General features: G+C 41.2%; 1 protein-coding gene across 1 annotated transcript in view; it reads right to left on the reverse strand.

Moving 5' to 3' along the window:
• The window catches only part of ITGA4 (integrin subunit alpha 4), a 57,441-nt gene extending 36,011 nt beyond the window's left edge, over positions 1–21,430 (reverse strand). Inside the window, exons 1-9 of the mRNA XM_089519629.1 lie at positions 20,984–21,430; positions 19,435–19,556; positions 8,479–8,585; positions 5,985–6,111; positions 4,339–4,406; positions 3,273–3,399; positions 1,044–1,129; positions 400–462; positions 174–311 (exon numbers count right to left, since the gene is read on the reverse strand). Of these exons, the coding sequence (XP_089375755.1) occupies positions 174–311; positions 400–462; positions 1,044–1,129; positions 3,273–3,399; positions 4,339–4,406; positions 5,985–6,111; positions 8,479–8,585; positions 19,435–19,556; positions 20,984–21,201 (1,056 nt within the window). The 5' untranslated portion in view covers positions 21,202–21,430. The remainder of the gene's footprint in view (positions 1–173; positions 312–399; positions 463–1,043; positions 1,130–3,272; positions 3,400–4,338; positions 4,407–5,984; positions 6,112–8,478; positions 8,586–19,434; positions 19,557–20,983) is intronic.
• Positions 21,431–25,435: the final 4,005 nt, after the last annotated feature.

Raw genomic sequence — 25,435 nt, forward strand, 5'->3', positions numbered from 1 at the left:
ATGATCTTTGGAATAGCGGTATATAAATAAAACAAATTAATTAATTAATTAATTATAGGAAGCTCTCAAATGCAGAAGAACCATTTGCAGAACGCTTGTCCTGTGAATAGGGCATCAGTTATCCCTGTGAATCAACCCACACTGCCCTTATGTTAAAATAAAGAAACACTTACAGTGCCTGAATTAATGTAAACATAAACCCTTCCTTCTTCTCTGACTTTGCTGTGCATTGGTGCACCAACAAGTAAGTCTGAGAGGCCGTCTCCATTAAGATCCACTGCGCAGACTGTAGATCCAAAATAAGAACCAAGCTGGCCACACACAAAAGAGACAGGATTAATAACAGAATCATAATGGGGCAGATAACAGTCGCAGACTCTATCAATATAGAATCATTACCTTTTTGCCTTTTAATTCTATCAGGATTGAGAGTCGTCTTGGCTCAATTTTAAAAATGTATGCCTAAAATAGGGAAAAATAAGAGTTAATAACAATGTATGCCCTCTAAAAGCTAAAACATCTATTACATAACAGAAGTAAAGCGAAACTAACAGCACAAGGAGGCAAGATCATCTTTACTCGGTTGTAAATCATAGCTCAGAATTCTGTCTTGGGCAATAACTTGACCTACACCCTTAGAAGTAATACACCCCATTACCTGATGTCCCACATCAGAGAACTTCAGACATTATGGCAATGTATCCCTTGCCATCACATTTCTTCTTCTGATGTACTGTGTCTCCATTTTTACGCACTGTAACAATGGAGTGTATGAGCTCCAGGTCACAGATGCCACAAGGTGCATGTGGTTTTAAGTGCAATCACTCACTTCCCAGCTCAGATGTATGGCAACTAGAGTCATAAGAATAAGTAGCATTCACCCATGAAAAAATTGTCCTAGAAAAACACTTTGGAAAATATGCCATGGCACCTCAGACAGACAGCTCTTCTGTACCACCGCAAGACTATACAATTGTTCTCGCACACATATATTTGATATCCTACCACCACCACTGCAAGGGGAGGGGAAAATTAACTCTTACTTTACCAGTCTGCTCCTGCTGGGGTGCACCTCCAATTATTTCTGTGCTATTTGGCGACAAGAAGTTACCAGCTCCAACAGCATATCCTGTCCATAAAAGAGCCATAAATAAATACAACAGTTTCAGACATAGCACAGCAATATTCTGACCAGTATCCAATAAACTTGAAGGAATGAAATTAGAGGAATTAATATTACAGTGTTGATTCAGACATCTAGTTGATTCAGACATCTATTTCACACATGATGATATCCTAAACGCACATCCAAAACCCTACACAAACTTTTGCCATGTTGTCATAAATGTACAAACTTTTCAAATGAACTCTCAAGATGTGCCAATCTGGCTGCTGGTGGATGCATGTGGCCTTTTATTATGGCAAGCTGATCAACAGGCCTATGTTTTTAACAACTGACAAGCAGTTATTGCCCAATCTCTTTAGCACCAGAAGCCATTCTGAATGTTTTTTAACTTTAATTTTGTTTTTCTATATGTAAAATAGGAACAACAAAAAGAACTAGACATGTACATTTATACATGTATGTACCTCCATTTTCCTTACTTACAGACTGGTATGTAGTACCCTGCCTGTCTTTCAGGAATATGGATGTGAAAAAAGTATTTGACAGTTAAAAGGCTTCTCACAACCCGATTTACTTAATACACTTGGCCATAGTGCACAGATTCCATTGTGTCCTTCCATCCCCTCCACAAGACCCTTCTACACAGGAAACAGTTTTGATGGTCATTTAAACAGAGGGAAACAATGCACATGTATATTCTTTTACATACCTAGAGGAAAGACTCCCTCCATTGAAATTTTAAAAAAAAAATATTTATAGGCAGGTACAATTCCAATTAGAACACACTTGAACAGCAGAATTCATACACAAAATAATTCAGTTAGTATTTTGTGTTTGCAAAAAATGAATGCAAGCCTCCAGTTCCAGCATGTGCTTTGCATGTTTACAAATATGATTCTATGATTCTAGTCCATGCTGAAGTTCCCTTTATTTCAGCTTCCCCCAATTTAAACTGTCTTTTTATGTGTAGGCTGCAAATATGCAGATTTTATCCTAAGCTCATTCTTTATTATTTTCTAATAATTAGTCAGTCTAATGGTGGTATTATTGTATCTTGACAGAAACAAAACAAAGGCTCATGTTTCTTACAGATCATGAAATAACATTTTTAAAAAAACTAACATGAAGCAGACAAAGTGGAATGCTTTTTTTTCACTTGACTTTTCCAATGGGACTTTCAAAACAACTGACTAAAGTTAAATGTGCAGTTGTGCGTCATATATTGTGCACTGTGAAACAGCACCTAGCTATTGATATGAGTTGTGCAATTTTGCTGCTCTGCATGAGGGTTGTATAATGCTCAAATAGTCTATGTCCATTTATACTACAGTGTGGGGATGTTTGGCGTAGTGTCTAGATCAAGAGAAGTAATAGTGCCACTGTATTTTGCTTTGGTCAGGCCCCACCTGGAATACTGTGTCCAGTTCTGGGCACCACAATTCAAGGACATTGAGAAACTGGAGCATGTCCAAAGGAGGATGACTAAAATGGTGAAGGGTCTGGAAACCATGTCCTATGAGGAACGACTTAGGGAGCTGGGGATGTTTAGCCTGGAGAAGAGAAAGTTAAGATATGATAGCTCTGTTTAAATACTTGAAGGGGTGTCATATTGAGGAGGGAACATGGTTGTTTTCTGCAGCTCCAGAGAACAGGACCCAGGACAATGGATGCAAGCTACAGGAAACGAGATTCCACCTTGACATTAAGAGGAACTTCCTGACAGTAAGGGCTGTTTGACAGTGGAATGCACTCGCTTGGAGTATGGTGGAGTCTCCTTCCTTGGAGGTCTTTAAACATAGACCATCTGTCGGAGATGCTTCGATGGAGGGTTCCTGCATGGCAGGGGGTTGGACTGGATGGCCCTTGTGGTCTCTTCCAACTCTATGATTCTATGATTCTATGAGTGCACCCATAATGTGCCAAAGCTTCTATCACACAATAGGACCCAGCACAACTTTGTCATAGCAGAAACTGTCCTCTTTCTATTGTATGTAGGGGAGAAAACATCTTAGGTACAAGTGATGGGTTCATTTCTTACAAGGAAATTATGCACTATCCATCATTTCCTCTGCAGCAAAACCAACAATAACTAGCAAAAAGAAGCAGGTGCCCATACAGAAAAAGACTGATAAGATATTTCAGTTACCTAGATAACTCCCAGACTTTACTTGACTATCATCCACATATGAAAGATAGATGTTTGCTGTTTTATTGTATACAAAGATAGATCCAGTCCAATAATCTGATCCTGGAGCTCCCATAATAATTAAATCCTGGAAGAAAACAAAAGGCTTAAGTCTTAAGTTCTTAAAGATAATCAGAGTGAGTCATATTTATTCCTGCTTTGTCTGCTTTAAAGTCTTTGGCATTACCGAGCCATAGTCACATTTATTTGACTGCTATATCATTCAGTAGGTACAATGAAGTGAAATGTATTGCAAATGTTTAATGTGTTTAGCATTTCCACTGCTAAAGAATATGTTTGCAAATAATTCCAAGAGGGCCACAAGCTTTAAAATGATCAGCAAACTTGCTCTTTTCTGCAGAACATTTTAGAACTCATTATCTTTATACAAAACTAAAAAGAAGAGTACTTGGTAAAGTATATTGATCTTTACAACACCAAATGGAATGCTGTTCATTTTATTACTGCTTTGAATAGGTTATTCTGAAGCAGACAATAAAACCTTATGGTCTTTTATATTATTTTTATATTTTCAAAATAGAGAAGGTAATTCTATATTTAAAAATATATGGTCCATAATGTGTGTTAAAAAATCTTGTTGCAGTGACTTTGCTTGTTATAAAATATATTACCTTTAGAACAGCAGCCTGAGAATCTAGATTGTCGGATATGAGAATCTATGCAAATAGTCATTTACACTACTGCCTTTGAAGCATGACCATATTCTGTAAGAGTGAATCAAAGCTGATCCATCTAGTTCAGCATCATCTTCACCCTTCCCTTGCAACTCCAAGATGTATCAGACCAACAATCACCCGGGATGCTGCATAACAGCAATGGGAGAAAGACTGATGTACTGATTAGGATGTTATTCACGAGAGATCCAGGTTCAAATCCCTGCTCACTGTATGGCCTTGGCATCAGACTAAATGTGGATTTACTGAAAAAGGAGGGCAAATTTACAGATTAAAAAAAGAAAAGAAAACTAATACAGTTATAAAAAAGGTAATATTCTTAGAATACACACCTCTGTGTAAAATGTTGCTATTCCAGCTTGGCATGACCCATATTTTTCTCCATATCGCCTCCAGTAATCTGAATATTCACAACAAATACAGAAAAAATGTTTTTAAAAAATCCCAAGCAACTCAGAACAATAATCCTCCCTGAATATGATCATAAATACTTTACAGTTGTCTTGGCAAAAAGTAAAATTGCTGTCATCTGAGAGAGAAAAAAATCAGTACAGTAAAATGAAAGGAGTAAAGGCTTTGAGAACTGGTCTGATCAAAATGTATTGTCACTATACAATTTTACTTTAATGAAACTCTAAATTATCACAACGAACAGTCTAATTTTAGAACATTTTTGTACAGTCACGAAGAATGACAGCTTGCTCATTTTTGTAGCAGACGTCATCAGTCTAGATGTGTTGGTAACACTGTTGCTTTCCTCTCATCCCATTTATAATTTCAAGCAATATCTGCTAGGGAAAACAATTATATTTTCCATGGAAGCTCAGACAATAGGAGGGTGGAAAATATCAGGAAAGTTATGTCTTTGAGAGAGAGCCAGCATAATGAAATGGTTTGGAGTATGACTCTGGACATTAGGGTTCAAATCTCTGCTCAGCTCTGGAAACGTCATACTCTCTCAGCCTCTGAACAAATCATGCCAAGAAAAAGCCATGATAGATTCACCTTGTAGTTGCTGTTATGTGCCTTCAAGTCATTTTTGACTTATAGAGACTAAACGACTATATCATGCTGGCTCTCTAGGGTTGCCTTAAGTCAGAAACCTGAAGGCAGACAACAACTATGCCTATGAGCATTGTGACTGCCAGCCTTCTTTACTTCTGTGTAGAGGAAGAAGGGAAGCCTAGTAGGCAGAATACCTCTGCTCTCACTTCAACTGATACCTCATTGGCATGCTTCTTCTCAAGCCAGTCATCTGAATGACAGGAACTCTTCCTACCCTGTATCTACTGTACAACTTTCTAACAAAAGGATTTGCAGTAGTGATATTGGATAGCATTGGTTAGAACATGGGCAGGCCATAGCCCAGTCCAGAGGAACATGGTTGGCCCTTCCTTAGTCATGCTTGCTCTAAATGAGGTAAATGTGGGGAAACAGATCCTGACCTGGCAGGACTTGATATAACTCCTCCTTCCTGAAAGGAGCTTCCATTTCTACCATGAACTAAGTTGAGCTTGGCGTTGCTATAAGTTCCCTTTTACTCCAGACTAAGTCCAGAATACTTCCTTAGGTTGTAGTGTGGACCCTGATAAAATACTTCCTAAGACTTTCACATCACAGACACATCAAGAAGCATCAGGGGAGGAGACAGTAATGTTGCTTCTCTGTCCTTCCACCATACTGTATTACCTAACATCACCTCAGATATGGATGACTTCTGAATTACTGTGAGGAACATTATTTCATTATGTATATTGACTCCATGGTCATGATAATACAAAGAGTTGTACAATCCATCCTCTAACCAGCTTCATTTTTTGTTTAAATTAATAACTGTTTATAGTAATCACAGCTGCCACAATAAAACTCTCAAAGACACATTCCAAAGTCCAGCTTTCCAATACTGAGTGTGTGCTAATAATTATTAATCCCCAATAAAAACCTGTTTTTTTTATTGAACGGCAGCATATATACCTACCCTTATAGCAGGGACATATTCTTTGACTCAACAATGTCCGAAAATTGGATGGTATCACATAGCAAACACCATTAGGAAATTTGTGCTCTGAAATATAAAACACATTTTTCCATCGATGTCCACAGGCCTACAGCAAAACAAAGGAAATGTGAAAATAAGTGCGATAATTGCAATGGTAGCTTGAAGAAAACATCATTAAGACACAGGAAACATCCTTAAAGAGACATTTTTCCAAGTCAGACCATGAGTCCATCTAGCTCAGTATCATATGTACTACAAGTGGGGAACCTGAGGGCCCAAGGCCAATTCCAACCCTCCTACATAGTCTAGTGGTTTCCCAGAATGGGGAGGGGGGCTTTCCCCCCAAATGTAAAGAGGCTGAGATGTCTCTCCAAAGGCTTAATTACTGGCAGGAAGAAATTTAAAGTAATATCTGCTATCAGTTTTTGTCCCACTCTTTTCCCTTTTGCTCCATTCACTACTGGTGTTCCCTGAAAACTCAAATCTGAATTTTGCTCTCTCATAGCAGTTATCCAGTATTTTTCACAACTTGGAACATTGGGCTTGAGATTAATTACATAATGTTTAATGTCACAGACTGGGAAATTAATTCATTACCACCAGCACTAATGACTGAATTTGTTTAATTAGTGGAGTTATTGTTAATTAAGTTGACTCTTAAAACATTTTCCAAAACAGACCAGTGGATTTATGCAGACTGGAGTGAAAGCTGTCACTGCTGACCCTGAGTAACATTTTTTAGATCAGTCAGAGTAGAATGTTCCTAATCAGAATTATTTTCAGTACCTTTGAGCACATAGAGAAAAATATTCTGCATAACTGAAATGCTGTCAGCTCTCTGCCTCCCCATTCCTTGTCATGAAGTGTAATTTGCAAAGATCAGTGGTAGAGGACATTTTTTTTATTTAACTTAACAAGATAAACATTTGAGTAAAGACTATTTCAAATGATGCAGCAAGCAGATTTGCCTACCTTAGCCACAGAACCACGTGATGTACTGTCTGCCCTCCATATCCATAAAAATTCTACATCATGGATTCAACCATCTATGACTTCAAAATATTTAAAAATAAATAAATTCCAAAAAACAAACCTTGATTTGCCATTTTATATAAGTGACATCATTTTACTACATCATCGGACCAGTACAGATGGCCCTTTAAGATGCCCTCATCACATGGTAAGGATTGCCTGCGGCGCTACCAGACACCCTGCAACCCTCACACGTGATGAGGGCGAAACAATGGCGGCGCCATGTATACATGGGCGCCACCATTGTTACGTAAGCACTGTACGGCATCCGCATGGCGCTCTGCACAGCGCTGCCAGTGGCGCACTTGTTACGCTGCCACCGCGGCTTCGAAAGGACCCTCTTTTTGTGGGTTCTTTTTCCGCCGGCAGGAAGCCACACGGTTTGGCAACTGAGGCTTCCCTCAGGCAGAAAAACAGGTGCTGGCAAACCGCCCTTTTTGGGTGTATATATTGTATATAATGGGACTTGAGCACCCATGGCTTGTGGTATCCATGGGGGTCCTGGAACCAATTTCTTGCAATCCTAATTCTTCTTATCGGGTGTTCCTTTTTACTGAATTTGCCAGAGAAACAGCTACCCACTCTAACAGATTCTAGTGTTTGAAAAGCACAGTGGACCCTTGATATCTGGTGGGGTTTGATTCCAGGACCCCTCTTAGACACCAAAATCTGTAGATGCTCAGGTCCCAATAAATGCCATAGTAAAATGGTGTCCCTTAGATAAAATCAAAGTTTGCTTTTTGGAATTTATATATTTTTAATATTTTCCTACCATAAATAATTTCTAGTTATGGAGGGCCGACTGAAATTTACTAATTACAGCATCAGATGAGCTTCCATCCTAACTGGAAAATCTAGTAAGTTATGCCAAAACACCAGAAAAATCTAGTGAGTCAGTAACTCAAGAATACTTTCCAACATTTAACAGATGAAAATTGAGATGTGTCTGGTCAAGCAACATCAGAGTGTGGTCAAGATAACAATGTTTTGAATGAGAAAGAAAACATTAGGCTGCAGCAGTTTATTTTTGCCTGAGTCTACTGGAAGGGCAAATTTATACCATCTGCTCTCCTCTCCCCTGTGCTGAATTGAGTACAAACTATTTTTCAGACTGAACTCAGTATGCAGCAGCTGAAGTAAACTGAGAAAAGTGGTAGGAGAGCAACCCCAGGACATTTTAAAAACAGCTGAAAATGTGAGATGACAGAAAATTAACTGGGACTGTGCCTGCCAAACTGAGACAGTTGGAGTGTATGTTGAACAGGTTAATTAACTAATAATGTCTAAGTTCAGGGTGTTTCAGATAGTGATTTCTCCTGTTCCTACCCAAGAAAGGGCAAGATAATTTTAGACCTTTTGAACATAAAGCACTTGCTCTAGCACTGAGCTACCCTTTCCCATACATTTGCATTTGGAGAATGTAAGAAAATAATATACTTACAACAATAGACCCATTTTCTCCTGGCTGTCTTGACAAGCTCACCCCCAGCCACTGATTGTCTCTTTCTTCTGAGCAGGTTTTTCCACATTTCTCCCCTTCTGGGGAGCCTTTAAAGAAGAAAGAAAAAATCATACACAACCCTTCTCTCTAGATAGATAGATAGATAGATAGATAGATCATTGAGAACACATAAACCACATTAAAATTTCATAGATATGCTTCAGTAATATCAATTGGATGAGAATAAGATTACAAGTAAATCCACATTTTGCAAAACCCAAAGTTACACCAGCACAAGGATTCTATGACAGCTTAATAATGACATTATAGTACAGTCGGCCCTCCATATCCACGGATTCTGCATCCACAGATTCAATCATTCACAGTTTGAAAATATATATTAAAAACAATATCCAAAAAGCAAATCTTGATTTTGCCATTTTATATAAGAGACACTATTTTATTATACCATTGTAGATAAGGAGACTTGAGAATCCACAGATATTGATATCCGTGGGAAGTCCTGGAATGAAACCCCAGTGGATACCAAGGGCCCACTGTACACAGAACCATAAAACACAGTCACTACACTTTTGAATTTATACTCACATGGTAAATGGGTAATGCAATGTTTTCTTCATCATAAAAATGAAGAGTTATTTAATTATTTATTCATTCATTCATGGGAGGTTTTGTAAATTTTCAGGACTAGGGTAGTGGTGGTTGTTTTGCATGCTTGTGTAAAATGCACAAAATTGAAGGTGATGACTGTTGGGCTTTTTGCACAGACTAGTAAAATAGAATAACACTGGATAATTTGTATATTCATGGTCATTCAGCCTGTCCTTTTGTGCTTGTTCTGTGTGTATGTACTTAGTTTCACAAAGGAAAAAGGTGCTAATTTTGTGCAGACTTTTTATGCAAAATGTAGAGTATGCATACCCATACATACAAACTGCACAGTGTTTCACTGTCACGCTGGATATGAGATTTAGTGAGGAAGCTGACAAGCTGAGTTAAGACAATTAGTCTTGCATAAAATCTCAGCAGGGATTACACACACACACCATGTATTTTTAAGTTAGTTTGATTCACTGAGCCAGCATGGCATAGTGGTGTGAATGTTGGACTACGACTCTGGACACCAGGGTTAGATTCCCTGCTTGGCCACAAAACCCACTGGGTGACCTTGGGCAAGTAACATGCTCTCAGCCTTAGGGGAACGCAATGGTAAATCTCCATTGAACAAATCTTTCCAATAAAACCTCATGATAGGTTTGCCTTATGGTTGCCCAAAGAAGGAAACGATGTGAAAGCACACAACAACAATAAAGATGGTTCAGTCAATTTAAAGGTAAGGTAAAATTAAGTCAGGGTCAGGGGGAGCAGTGCACTGGCCATCTTACTTAAAGAATTGGGTCCATTCTGTCCATTGGCATACATAAATAGATTTCAATAGGAGCCAACAGGAATGTTGGAAGACAGGCTCTACCTGTGTTAAGCACAATTTTTTAAAAGAAAAAAAGCCACCTGGTCCCTCTTCCCAATCGAGTGGGGAGTGAACATGCTCAGTGGTCACAGAATGCTGGTTGAGGAGGCATGAAACTGGTGAGAGATGGAATGGAATCCTGAAGAATAGCATTTTGTTGTTGTTGTGTCCCTTGAAGTCACTTCCAACTTTTGACAACCCTAAGGCAAACCTACCATGGGGTTTTCTTGGCAAAATTTGTTCAGAGGAGGTTTGCCATTGCCTTCCCCTAAAACTGAGATCATGTGACTTGCCCAGGCAGGTTTCATGGCCAAGGGGAGAATCGAACATTGGTCTGCAGAGTCATAGTCCAATACTCAAAGCACTACGCCATGCTGGCTTTAATAGTTTGTTGCAGCTCTCCATTTGTGCTAAGGAAGTAGTATTTTACAACAGAAATCAGATATATGTAAAGCCCAAAAAAGAAAATGTGATGGAATTAACACACGAGTCCCAGTTCTGGGCAACGAGCGGTAAATAAATAAATATGATGATGATGATGATGATGATGATGATGATGATGATGATGATGATGAATGGCCCAAAGCTATGCTGCTTTGCTGCAAAGTCTGCCGTACAGAAGAAGAGACTTTGATGTAAGGGAGCACTAAAGAGACACATCTAACAGTGACAAAGATGGAAGGTCAGATGAATAGCTGTTCCCTTCTCAAAACTCTTGGCTTCTCAGTAAACCTTGTGTAAATTTAATTTTAGGACTTCAGAAATAGTTTCCTGAAACAAAAATCAACAACAAAAACTAAACCACAGTACAGTGCACCCTTGCTTTACGTGGGGGATCCGTTCCGGACTCCCCTGCATAAAGCAAATACCGCCTATGCTCGAGCCCCATTTAAATGAATGGGGTTCATGCACACGGCAGTGCAGCGGCACGCACACGCCCCATTAGTCCCTATGGGATGTGCTGCCCCTTCTTCCTATGCAGCTTTCAGCGTATGCTAAAAGCTGTGTAAAGTACACCCACATTTGATGTAGGCATTTGATGTAGGCCACAATTAACAAAACAAAACTTTTTTCCCCTGAGGTTTTTATAGACCTGCCAGAAACTAGGAACTTAGGGGCTGAACAGACCACCCCAAAAGGTCTGCCTGCAACCACCCATTTTTACCCTGGATGGAGGCCTCACCAATCAAACAGCACAGCTTCTGCAAAGAGTAAAAACAACCCAGTGGATTCTTTCTGGGATGTGCCCAGGGCACCATTGGCGCCTTCGCATGCACCAGTGGCATACATGCAGCGCAGCACCATCTGGACATTGCGTCATGTGTACATCATCATGGCAGTCCTCGTGTGGACGGGGACAAGCCATGATGGTGCCTGGACAGCATGGTAGGGCTTGGGAGCCTACAGATGCTCCACTCTCCTGAGCCCTAAAATCGGCAAGGCGCCAGTCTGTACCAGGCCTTAGATATTCAGAAAAGTGACAGTTTCTGACTGCACAGAACACACTGAAATCCTCTATGTAACCTATGTGGTTATGATTAGTTGTGCCACAAATACTGTATTTTACTGGATTTATTTTGTGACTCTTGGCTCCTTTTCTTACTTTGGGTTTATACTAATACAATCATAAACATTCCAAGGTATACAGTTCTTTCAGGTGAATCAACAGATTTTTTTTAATTTGAATAAAATATACCTATAATTAAATTGATTTTAATTTACAGCTACTTGTAAACTCAATAAACATACTTTATAGCATAATCCCACACATTGATGGATTCAGAGGTAAATCCAACTGTGTATAGAGCAGCTTCTTCCCAGATAAGAACTATCATAAAGCCTGCCAGCCTCCCAACATGCCTGTCTGTATGAAGAAGCTAATAATTTATAGGTGTGAGCTCATTATCTTGTTGAGTACCTTATAAGTCACCACCTTTCATATACATGTATGACCATTTGAAAAAAGTCAGGAGACCATATCTAATCAGTTTATCAGTAGTCTTGCTTTGTTTTGTAAAGATTGTTTGGACCTAAAAATCAAGGTGTAAGCATATAAATTTTGAGCTTATGTTCAAATATGATAGAAGCTGAAAGGGGGTGCAAGTTGAAACATCACCTTGCAAGATCAAATTTCTGCTCATTCAGTGGAACTTTCTCCTCTCTCCTTTTCTCTCCAAATGTGCCCCAAAGGACTCCCAACCCTCCAGAGCAGAACTGGAGTCAATGTGTGCGCGCGTGGGGGAGGATCTGTTCTGCTGATGCATGCTGCTCCATTGGTGGATGGGCATCATGAGAGACAACATGCTTTCTTAAAGAGAAGAACTTTTGTATCGAATGTTATGGTGTCCCATATAAGTTTACCCACAGAACTACTGCTGTGCTACATTTTAACTTAGCTCCATGTAACACATTTAGAAATCTAGTTTGCACACACACACACACACACACACACATTTCTGCAGGCCTTCTCAAACCCCTAACATGAGCAAGCATATGGGAGGAATGTTTTGTGAGGAAATAACTCCTGCACAGGTGTACATCTTGAATGGAGTGGGGGCTCTGTTGCAATTCCCAGTTGTCCTCTTTATTCCAAAAATATTTTTTTCAATTCTCATCACATTCCACTCATAACTACTTCCATATATGTGTGTGTATACATGCTGCTGTATAACTAGCTATCTATCAAATTGCTGCAGTTATAAATATTGTAATTGTATACCACTTTGTGGCAGAGCATGAACTATGTACATTTTAAAACCACAAGGGACTCTCCAATCTTGCAACTGGAGAGCCACTACTTCTCACTCCCTAGGCTTAAACTATGCTGAAGTGTCAACTGACTTCTAAAAGGAGGGGGGAAAGAGGCCTGCTCAAAGCCCTATCTTGAGTAAGCACTCTGTAGAAAGGGGGCTTTAGTGCTGCAATTTTCCTCTCCCTTGACTGTAGAGGCATGCATCCAGAAAGATTTCTGTTACAATTCCCAGTTGTCTTCTAAATTCCAGAAATAAATTTTCACATTCCTTTCACAATCTACTTCCCTTCAAACACATTTCCTTCTTTCTTACACAGGCTTTCTTCATGAGCCATGAAGCAACAAATGCTTCTGGGAAGTCCACCACAGACAGCCTGAAGATGGTAGTGGCCCCCAAAATACTGTTGGCATATGTAGAGGAACACTGGTTATTATGACTGTGACATGTCAACATCTTATCCACACACTCACTTAGGGGTAAATGCTACAAAACTCAGCAAGGCTGCTTTGTGAGCAGTCATGCATGCTGATCTGCTGTAAGTAATAATAATAATATTTATTTATTACCTGCCTTTCCCCATGGATTGAGGCAAGAAACAACAGATTAGAATCACAGAATCATGGAGTTGGAAGAGACTACAAGGGCCATCCAGTCCACCCTCCTGCTATGCAGGAATACACAGTCAAAGCACTCCCAAGAGATGGCTATCCAGCCTCTGTTTAAAAACCTCCAAAGAAGACTCCACCACTCTCCAAGGCAGCATATGCCACTGTTCAAAGCTCATATGGTCAGGAAGTTCTTCTTAATGTTTAGGGCAAATGTCTTTTTCTTCAGTTTAAACCCATTGCTCCATGTCCTAGTCTCTGGAGCAGAGGAAAAAAAGCTTGCTCCATCCTCAATATGACACCCCTTCAAATACAGAGCTATCATATCACCACTTAACCTTCTCTTCTCCAGGACAACTCCCTAAGACTCTCCTCATAAGGCATGGTTTCCAGACCTTTCACCATTTTTGCCGCCCTCCCCTGGACACACCCCAGCTTGTCCACATTCTTCTTGAACCATGGTGGCCAGAACTGGATACAATATTTCAGGTGAGGTCTGACCAAAGCAGAGTGGCATGATTATTTATTGCTGCAATCATTTGCCCCACCTCTGTCAGATCTAACAGACTCAATGCAAATCTGTTAACTCACACAATCCTCCAGATGTGGTTGGCCTGCAACCTCCTAGCAGCCTTAGCTTACACAGCCAATGGCAATAAATGCTGGAAACTGCAGACTAATGTCTAGAGGGCCTACTCCTATCCAAGAAACTGTAATCAAACCCTGCTTTCCATGTTCTTGCTTCCCTGCCTCTCAAAAGGTTCTAGCTGTCTTCCCAAGGACATTCCAGTGATGAACAGTCTCTTTATGTAATTCAATACTCATTATCAGTAAAACTTCATAAACAGGAAACTGAAGAGTAAAAACCCGTAAGCAATAAAAAATTATCTTTCTGTGCTGATTAATTTTGAGACAACTCTTCTGGAGCCAAGACCTTAATATGCCCCTTGCTGACAAACCAATTTGCCAGCACATTTAGATGGATTTCTCCAAAATTGAAATTTTTAAAGTCACATTTTCACTTTTAGATGGACATATATGCGATGTTAGATATAAGACTTTTCCTTTTAAAAAAAGTACTTATTAAGTAAACCATTGCTCTGCTGTACTTGGTATTCGGTGCTACAAACCTTAAATAGGTCCCCGCACATCTGGTTCAGCTTGGCATCATCATTAGCTGCTCAGAGGGCTCTCTATTTGTTTACAGGTTAAAGAAACCTTGGGAGGCTTATCTATCTGATACCTTAGTGGCTTAAATAGAACTGTTTCCATCTAAATGGAAACAGATGGGGAAAATGCTTCTTACAGAAGTATTGTGAAATGCTGTGATACTATATAAAAAACTTTTCTGGGATTGTGAATGATTTTTAGCATAGTTTTTCCACAGAAATGGAGCATACAAATAAACAAGACATGATGATGACAGTGATGGGGGTGATGATACACACCCCTTATTTTATTGGGAAACCATGGTAAAATCAGGAAATGGATATTGCCAATTTTTGCAACAGCCTATAGAACAAGGACAGGCAATTTGAGGCTCATGGTCACTTCTACGTGAATATGAATTCCACCAATAAATACCAGCTGTTTTAGATTATATTTCAGAGGAAGGAACTAGCAAAACCACTGCTCTGTGTATTCCTTCCCAAGAAAATCCTATTAAATTCATGGGCTCATGAAAGGTCAACAGGTAACTTGAAGGCATATACACACAAGTCAGTACACTGCTGCAGGCACAGAAAAAAAAACCCCCTAAGAAATGGCTTGGGAAAAGGTGATAGTAAAGATAGTACAGGAATATCTAGTTAATCTTAAACGAATATAAATCTCCAGGACCAAATGAACTACATCCAAGGGGTATTAAAAGAACCGGTAAATGTAATATCAGAGCCATTGGCAATAATCTTTGAGAACTCTTGGAGAACAGGAGAAGTCCCAGCAGACTGGAGGAGGGCAAACGTTGTCCCCATCTTCAAAAAGGGAGAAAAAGAGGATCCCAACAATTATCGTCCAGTTAGTCTGACATCTATACCAGGAAAGATTCTAGAGCAGATCATTAAACAGAGAGTCTGTGAACATCTAGAAGGCAATTCCATAATCACAAAAAGTTAACATGAGTTTCAGAGAAAGAAGACATGCCAAAAAAACCTGATCTATTTTTTTGATAAAATTACCAGCTTGGTAGATGAAGGGAATGCTGTGGATATAGTATATCTTGATTTCAATAAGGTTTTTGACAGGGTTCCCCATAACATTCTTGCAAACAAGCTAGTGAAATGTGGGCTAGACAACATAATTGTTACATGGATTTGTAATTAGTTGACTGGCCAAACCCAAAGGGTACTCAGCAATGGCACCTTTTCATCCTGAAGTGACCAGTGGGGTCCCACAGGGCTCTGTCCTGGGCCCAGTGCTGTTCAAAATCTTTATCAATGACTTGGATGACAGAACTGGGGGTATACTTATCAAATTTGCAGATGACACCAAATTGGGAGTAGCTAATACCCCTGAGGACAGGATTAAAATTCAGAATGACCTTAATAGATTAGAAAACTGGGCCAAAGCTAACAAAATTAATCTCAAAAGGGAGAAATGTAAGGTACTGCACTTAGGATGGAACAATGAAATACACAGATATAGGATGGGGGAAACCTGGCTGCACGAGACTACATGTGAAAGGGATCTGTGAGTCCAAGTAGACCACAAATCGAACATGAGTCAACAGTGCAATGCGGCAGCTAACAAGGCCAATGCGATTTTAAGTTGCATCAATAGAGGTATAGTGTCTAGATCAAGAGAATACTGCCAGTCTATTTTGCTTTGGTGAGGCCCCACCTAGACTATTGTGTCCAGTTCTGGGCACCACAATTTAAATAGGATGTTGAGAAACTGGAGCGCCCAAAGGAGGGCGACTAAAATGGTGAAGAGCCTGGAAACCATGCCCTATGAGGAACGACTTAGGGAGCTGGGGATGTTTAGCCTGGAGAAGAGAAGGTTAAGGGGTGATATGATAGCCTTGTTTAAATATTTGAAGGGATGTCATATTGAGGAGGGAGCTAGCTTGTTTTCTGCTGCTCCAGAGACTAGGACCCAGAGCAATGGATGCAAGCTGCAGGAAAAGAGATTCCACCTCAACATTAGGAGAAACTTCCTGACAGTAAGGGCTGTTCAACAGTGGAACACACTCCCTCGGAGTGTAGTGGACTCTCCCTCTTTGGAGGTCTTTAAGCAGAGGCTGTATGGCCATCTGTCGGGGATGCTTTGATTTAGATTTCCTGCATGGCAGGGGGTTGGACTGGATGGCCCTTGTGGTCTCTTCCAACTCTATGATTCTATGATGAGAAAGGACTAGCTTGATACAGCAGTCCTAACAAATGATCTGAGTCAGCATCCCGCATTATTGCTTGGTATGACAGGTTGGGCTACCTACTTACAAAAACATGATATGGTAATCATATTTGCACATGGGAGCTGCATGCATGGAAACACAATACCAGAATCAATTCTGAGAAAGAGTATTAGCAGAGAGGCAGTTTAGATAGTCAAGTGCAATTTATTAAGAAACAAGCAATACACATGCATGTAAAGGTTCTCAGTACTCTTCCATGCATTTTTCCTGCCAAGCCTTTTTCTGTTCAAGGCCTGGCATCTTTGCTTGTATGAATGCACCAAAGTGGCACATTCACAAAGAACGGTATCTTACTCCAAAAGACGAATATGGTTTCAGAGGGCAGCTCTTTGAAGAGGGCACCCACACACTGCAGGTATCTGCAGCTGCTCCTTTGTACTCCACTTCAACAAATGGTCTCTCATGGGAATGCTTCACACAACATTGAAGGTCATATCATTGCTCCACATATCTTTGTACTGTTTACAATGACTGATAGAGCCCATGGTTTCAACAGTCTTTTCAAGTCCTAACTTGAGATGGTGGAGAGTGCATCTTGGGCCTTCTGCAAGATTACTCCTATCACTGACCATATATTGGCCAGGAAAGGAAGAGCAATGAAGTGCTGGAGGACCAACCTGTGTGTGCACCAGATGGGTTGTCCAGCATCTGCTAACTAGCCTGCTGCCTCCTGATGCTGTGGAAGGCAACCTCCTACCTTCATCAGTGCCAAATAACAGATTATTATGTACATGTAATGAGGAAAGCCATCTTGTCTTTCATCTCGGGTTGCTAAATGTATTCGGCTTCCCTCAGTCTTCTGCATGGAAAGTATGTCCTCTCCCACAGCTATGGCTTTGCACCTCCTGCCATTTATATTACCATTTGATAAATTGCAGTTTAGTATACAATAGGAAAAATATTGCATCTAGGAAATCTGAGTTCTTTCTTTTGTATTGGTTCCTTAATTAATACATATTAGCACTTGATTCTGAATTTAGGAGAGAATGGGACAAGCTTGTGTGAACCAGCTGATGAAAATCCTTATATAGAGAAGAGCTGATCTTTCATCTAGTGTTCTTTCTAAACTTCAGCACAGAAACATTCAATAGAACTCTGTTTTCAGTAAAAAGGCTGCAGGGAATATAACAATGCAATCATTTTTTCTTGAATAGGCTGCATTTTGTCTAATATCACACTTTACAGTGGCAGACATGCAATGCTGACAGTATTCCTCTGCCAATATATCCACGGGACCATCCATTTGCAGCAACTGTGACTGAAGAACTGGAATTCATTTAGGCAAGAAGAATGCTAGCTGACTAAAAATGCTCTCTGCATATATTTTTTAAACTATATCAGAGGTGTCCTCTCCTTCTCCTAACCAACAGTATATTTCAACAGGCTTTAGCCCCAAAACTGTCAAACTCTTTATTACCTTAAAAGGGTTATCTGAAGTTCCCACATGCTTATGAAATAAGTGCTCCATGGACGCTTGTGACGGAAAGGCGGGAAATGAGACACTGAGACATTTGGGGTTTTCTGAAATATAATTTTTAATCACTAGAGCTAACTCAGTTGCAAGCAACCATATCATCTAAAAATGGCCAGTGTATTTTGAATATTTTTGCACTTCACATTCTAAACAAGTCAAGAATACACACCAAAAGGCCACAATCCACGTGGTATAGTAGTTTTGAGTGTTGGGAGATTATGAGATGGGGGGGGGGGGAGAGCCAGGAGAGCCGTGAAGATACAGAATGCTCCAACAACAAACCATCCATGAGGAAGTCCCAGGAATGGTTTAGTTGCAGGAGCATTCCTGGATCTTCATGGGAGAAGTCTTGGATGAGTGCAACATGTCTGGAAATCTTTAGCATGATTGCATGATTAAGTCAGGAATATGCCTTTTACTCCCGGCTTTCCCCCCATCTGATAATTTCCTTGGGCTATGGCCCTGGAGACCAGGGTTCAATTCTTCGCTCAGCCATGAAAACCTATTGAGGGACCATGCATGAGTCATACACTCTCAGCACCAGAAAACCCCATAATAGGTTTGCCATATGTCAGAAATGAAGGCACACAATAACAACAACCATTGACTAATTCAGACTTACATGTAAGTGAAAATGTTCAGGTTGTATTTCCTGATCTTAATAGCTTTTAATTGACATGTGCTGCTCTGCATTTTAAGGAAAATGAAGCTCAAATTACAAACTTTGTCTAAATTTTTAAAAAGGAACAGATAAGTAAACAAGGACATTTTAAATAAGACACACTGTATATTTACCAAGAAAGCAATATTTCTTAGACTGGATAAATCCTTTAAGGTTAAAATTGCTGTACACCGCTGTGATCTATGGAACAGCGGTATAGAAATAAAATTTTATTATATTATTATTATTAAACAGCATTCTGCGGACTTTGCTGCTAGCAATCACCTCACAGCCTACTAGTAAACATCCTAACTGCTTTCAAGAGAGACAGAAAATCCTCAAGCTCACACAAATGTGAAATAAGCCTTGTTCCTCCATCATTTCACCCCTTTGGAGGTGTTAAGAGAATGTGGGGACAGGGAAGAAAACCACAGGAAAATGATACAGAAGGAGCTTGTAGGAATATGTGGCTAACACTTTATTCAATGGATTTGACTGAGAGATTAATTATGTTTCGCTAGCAAGAAGACAAGGCCAGCAAGTCCCAGTACCACTCACTCACCCACTTGGAGTGGTTCGCAATTTCTCTCTGGATTCTTCCCAATTTGGCATCTGAAAATTGCACCTGGATTAACCACTGAAGTGTTCGTAGACCAGTTGGCTTTAGGGGCTCCCACAACAAGCCTGAAGATGAAAAACAAGGATGAAAAGGCAGCAAGAGATCAACTTTCCTGGTATGTGTTTTATCTACAATCTTCTTGGGAGCTAGAAATTTTCTAGGCCAGTGCTTCCCAGGCTATCTGATACTGGGGAAAGGGAATGATCATTTCCCTATCTGCCAGGAACTGGTACCATTCTCTGAAGATGCCAGCCACAGATGCTGGTGAAACGTCAAGAAGAAAATCTTCCAGAACATGGCCACAGAGCCCGAAAAACCCACCAAAAACTGGTACCATGTTTGTACCCAGAGGCTACCCCTTGGCTGTTTCTTTCTTGCCTGGAAACTTGCCAGGGACCACTAGCCAATGGTTCAGGTACTGGGACCAGTCCAGGGACCACTACTTTGTGTAGGACAGCACGTTTGCTAAAACTCAACATTTTACATGTTAAGATTTTCAGATGGGGAAAAAAGTTGGGAATAAAAGGCAAACTCCTGGCATAATTGTACGATCACCCTGAAGATTTTCAGACAATGTTGTGCTCATCCAGGACTTATCCAGTGAAGATCCAGGAATGCTCCAGGAACAAACCATTTGTGAGACTTCCCCATGAATGGTTTGTTACTGCAGCATTCCTGGATCTTCACAGGATAAGTCCTGGAAGAGCGTGATGTGTCTGAAAACCTTCAGTTCAATCACACAATTATGTCAGGAGTATCCCTTTTACTCCTGGCTTCCCCCCATCTGAAAATCTCCAATGTTGCCAAGTTCTGTGCAGCAGCGCTTAAAATTTGTTGGATGATGATCATTGTCACAAGCCTGACCTAATGTACAGTATATTGGTCTGTAAACAGATATCAAGGTGCTCCACATAGTATTTTTTAATGTTTTAAATATTTTCCCCTACCTATTTACATTTTAAACACACACACACACTCATATATATATATATATAATTTATGGAATTTATCTCCTGCCTTTCTCCCAAAGTGGGATACAAGGCGGCTATATAGCAAGACAGGGCCAGTGTGGTGTACTGATTTTTACTTCCCAACAGTAAAAAGGTGTCATTTTTCTCCCCTTTCCGTTTGCTTTATGTTTGCGTTATTGCTGTTTGGTGCAAACTTGTCTGAAAATGAAAAACCTCCCGCATTTGTGGCTTTTCCCCCCTACTTTTAAAATCCCGTTTCTGAGCGGGATTTGTCTAGTGTGATAAGGCTCTGTGACTCCAGAGACCAGGGTTTGAATCCTAGCTTGGCCCTGGAAACCCACTGGGTGACCCTGGTCGAGTCACACTCTCTCAGCCTCAGAAGATGGCAATGGCCAACTCCCTCTACTGAAACCTGCCAAGACAATCCCATGATAGGCTTGCCTTGGGCTTGCCATAAATTGGAAACTTCAAGAGGAGGAGGAGGAGGAGGAGGAGGAGGAAAGCCCTTCCTTCCCACTCACCAGGAGCTGCTGCCAGAGCTGTGGAGGAGCACCGAGTAGCCGAAGAGGGTCCCATTGAGCCCCTGGAAGAGCTGGGGGCTCTGCGTGTCCAAGTTGTAACTCTGGACGGCCGCCGTCCAGCAACAGCCGAGAGCCAGCAGCAGCCGGGGAAGCCCCGCTGCTGGAGGGAAGGGCACCCACGCTGCCTGCTTCGCTCGCTTCCAAGGAGCCCTCATCATCACTTGGTCGCCAAGGAAACAACAAAATAAGAATAATAATAATAATAATAATAATAAAATAATATCTTTCCCCTTTTAATGCTGTTTTCTGTCTTTAATGCTGAGGTAGACAAAAGTGGGGGGTTCCTCCCCTCCCTGAAGCTGCGCGAGTGAAAGGGAGGCAAAAGAGCAAAGTTCTTCTGCGCGCAAAAAGTTCAGTCAGTTCAGAGAGAGAGAGGCAGTAGGCACAGCCCTCTTGGGGGGCAGCTCTGGGTGTTGCTGCTGCTGCTGCTGCTGCTGTTGTGGGGCTGGGGCCAATGGGGCCGGTTGGGGGGCTGTATCTGGGGCTGGGCTTCCTGAGGAAGGCGGTCGGGGGCGCCGCTGGGCCGCTCCCCCAACTTGGCTCCTGGCCAGAGCGCGCGCAAAAATGGCCAAGGCGCCCTTGGAGTGGCTTCTCCTTCTTCTGCTGCTGCTGTTTCCAATTAGGAGTTGGATGCAGGCGCCTAGCAAAGAGGGAGGAGGAGGCTGTGGGGGGTAGTTTGGGGCCAAGGGGGCCAGCTGTGTCCTCCCCTCCAAGGAGGACAAGGCGCCTCAGAATGGAGGGCCTTCCAAACAAAATGGAGGACCTGACCAAACCCCCCCTCAGAACACCCACAGAAATACACACCCCATGCTTCTTCCAAGACAGTTAGGTCAAAAGGCATGCCCAATAATGAATATTGGTCTGTACTACTGGTGCTCCACGTTGTGTTTTTTAATGTTTTAAATATTTTTCTCGTATCTACTTGCACTTAAAACACACACGGACACATAATTTGTGCAAAAGGAGGGCCTCTGGTTATGCTTAAAAGTGATCAATGTCAAAAGTCATGTCCAGTAATAATAATAATATAAAAATTATTTATAGTCCACCTTTCCCTATGGATCAAGGTGGGTTACAAGTGTGCAAAATATACAGAATACAAATTATACAACAAAACCAGCCCTATGTAATCTCCTAACCCTCCCACATCGACAAAAACAATAGCAATAAAAATACAGATTGAACATAGTTAAAACTGGAGGATAGAAGCGAGGCATCTTAGGGCAGACAAGAACCACCAATATTAGTATAATGGGAGGTGAGTCTCTGTCTGGGAGGGCCCGCCAGAAGAGATCCATCTTGACAGCCTTCTCAAAGGCGTCAAGAGTGGTGATATGATGGATCTCCTCCGGCAGGACTTTCCACACTTTTGGAGCAGTGGCTGAAAAAGCCCTCTGGGAAACCACAGCCAACCTGGTCTTCTCTGGCTGCAGTAAATTCTTCCCAGAGGACCTGAGTGTGTGGGGTGGATTATGCACAAAGTGGAAGACATCATGGAGTTCCTGAAAGGTTGAGATGTTGGCCACATCCGGGGAAAGGACGATGCGCCTGGTCACTCTGGCCCTGCGCTGAGGATCTCCATGTTGGATTGGATTGGCTCTTGCGTCTTGAGCAGTGTGACCTCCTTGCGTATAATGGAGAGCCTTCAAAGAAAATGAAGGAGGTGGCCAAATCAAAGCTCAAAACACTCATAGATATGTAAAATCCAGGCTTCTTAGTCATGCACAAAATGGAGGACATTATGCAATCCCTTTTGGAGAGAAAGGTTGAAGTGGAGGACCTCTGGTTATCCTGCATTTGGGTGTTCTGGCAAAAGATATGGCCAGGAGACACGTGTTCTCCTTTTCCAGGACCTGGCCTCCATTTCAGCCTTCTGTTCAGGAGGAATTCCAAAATGTTCTCCCTGTAGAGCATGACTCAGAAGCCCAAATTTACATTTATATTAGTGTTTTGAGCTTTTATTTGATCACATCCTCCATTTTTCTTGATGAGCCTACAATTGGTGGTGCCTTGTCCTGCTTTGTGGTGAGGACATCTGGTCACCCTGCCAGGAGTGCATACCCTCCAGCCTTTCACCACTGGAAACCAGGACCGTGTGGCCAAGCAATTCAGGTCCATGCCCTCCCTGACTGAGTCCAGCCATGTAGCCTTCCTCTCTTTCCACTACCCTCAACCTTGGAACAAGCATCACTTTTCTAGTGAGTTATGTCTTCTTTTGATGTGGCGAAAGTATGACAGTTTAAGTTTGGTCATCTTGGCTTTCAGGGAGAGTTCAGGCTTGATCTGTTCAAGGACCTATTTGTTTCTCTTTTTGGTCATCCGTCATAGTATCCTTAGCACTCTCCTACAGCACCATATCTCAGAAGAGTTGATTTTCCTCCTATTTGCTTTCTTCAGCTTTCACATCCATACATGGTGATGGAGAATAAAATGGCTTGGATGATTGTGACTTTAGTGCTCAGTTGTATATCTTTTACACTTTAGGATCTTGTGTAGTTCTTTCATTGCTGCCCTTTCCATTCCTAGTCTTCTTATTTCTTGACTTACTTCTGTCCCTACCAAACTGGAACAGTTGGAAGGTATGGAAAATGAGACCAACCCACAGGAACAGGCTGTTGTAGTCTGAGAGGGGAGGACAAAGATGGAGAGTAGTTAGAACCTGGAAATGTTACTTTTTGCACTTGCAGTATCCAGACCACTAAGCATTAGATATATTGGCTGACGAATTCTAGGCAGCCAAAAAGTAATATTTCCCAGCTCATTGAGAAGAAACCATAAGAAATGATTGGAAGGAAGATGTCATCGGGAGATTATGGAAGGGAATGAAAAGGACTGAAAATCTCTATCTCTTTCTCTGTCTTTGAAAAGTTCCACATCATAATGATCTGGATATTGTACCTCCTAGTGCCAGTGGAAATGTTTTTACATATTAACTTCCACAGGGCATGATTAATCTTGGAAAGCAAGGCCCTCCAGTAAGAAATCAGCAATCTATCAGTATGTTTAACACAGTACGTGAGTAGCAATCACCCTCCTTGACTTACAGGGCCAGTCCTGTTAAATGTCATCCCATGTTTTCCACTGTTTCTGAATATCCCAGTTTGCTGTCTTCCTCCTATTTTTCCACTTTGACCTTCACGTACTTCAGTTAGTGCAAACTGAATTCAAAGTGCAAAAGTAGTTTGTACTCAGTTTAGTACAACAGGGATGGGGAGTCTTGATTTTCCTAAGGTCTGCTGCAACATCTTATAGCTTGTGCGTTCTTCCTTGTTTAACTTCTGCTACTTGGACCACACTCTGATGTTACTTTGCCACACTTCTCCTGTTTTTCATCTTTGAAATGTTGCAGAGTATGGAATTATGCATTCTTCCAAATGTTGTTAGAATACAACTCCCAAGATTTCTCACCAGGGTTGCTGGGATTTGCAGTCCAAAAGAATCTGGAAGGTTACATGATATCCTCAGCCAGTGCCACATAGTTGTTGTTTGAGTGTCGGATGACAATTCTGGAGATTAGGGTTCGATTCCCCGGTCAGACATGAAACGCACTGGGTGACTTGGTCAAGTCAAATTCTCTCAGCCTCAGGGGAAGGCAACGACAAACTTCCTCTGAACAAATCTTGCCAAGAAAACCATGTGATAATTTATAACACAATCGTGGAGTTAGGTTAATGAGATTTAGTTTAAAAAAGAAAAAGAAAGTGGTGGTGGTGGGGAAAAACAGCCATCTTGGGAATAGCGAGGGGGAGGAGGAGACTGGCACCATGTGACTGCCCAGTATCAGAACTATAGCAGGAGGAACTTACCACACCTGTGGAGTAATGGGAAAGTGACAATATTGGGGAGTTTATGGACAGGTTTTCTCATCAATGAAAAGGGATGCTGTACCAAGGGTTTAAAGACAAAGCAATGGCAAGACAGAGACGGGGTTGTGTAATAAGTAGGGTCAAAGTCTCTATTCTCCAACTTTAATTGCAGTTTAAAAGCCTTGAATGATCATCTCCTGAGTGACAATTCAGCTGGTGGCATTTTGGTTGTTCTACTAAAGATATCACCCAGCTGACAGTTTTGGAATGATTAATGTTGGCAGCCTTGCTCTATTTCCTCATACAGCAGAGACAAATGGAGTATGCCTTTCCTTCCCACCTGTTGGTATCAGCATGTGTTTGGTGTGGTTTACTTGAAGGCATGCTGGCTTGGTAAAGAATAGCATTTTCATCGGCAAATAATGCTGTTCCCCTAGCTTGAGGGATGAAGAAATCATGCTGTCAAATCAAAAATAAAGGGGTAAAAAGTGTTTCTTTCCTTAAAAGAAGATCCTAAAAGAATCCTATGCAACAAATGGGAAAAGAAGGGTTATCTTCATGTGGATGAAAGGCATGTAATTGGGGA

This window comes from Sceloporus occidentalis, unplaced genomic scaffold, assembly GCF_023333645.1.
Source record: "Sceloporus occidentalis isolate IW3139 unplaced genomic scaffold, rSceOcc1.0.p SCAF_4, whole genome shotgun sequence".
In the NCBI taxonomy this organism is placed as follows: Eukaryota; Metazoa; Chordata; class Lepidosauria; order Squamata; family Phrynosomatidae; genus Sceloporus; species Sceloporus occidentalis.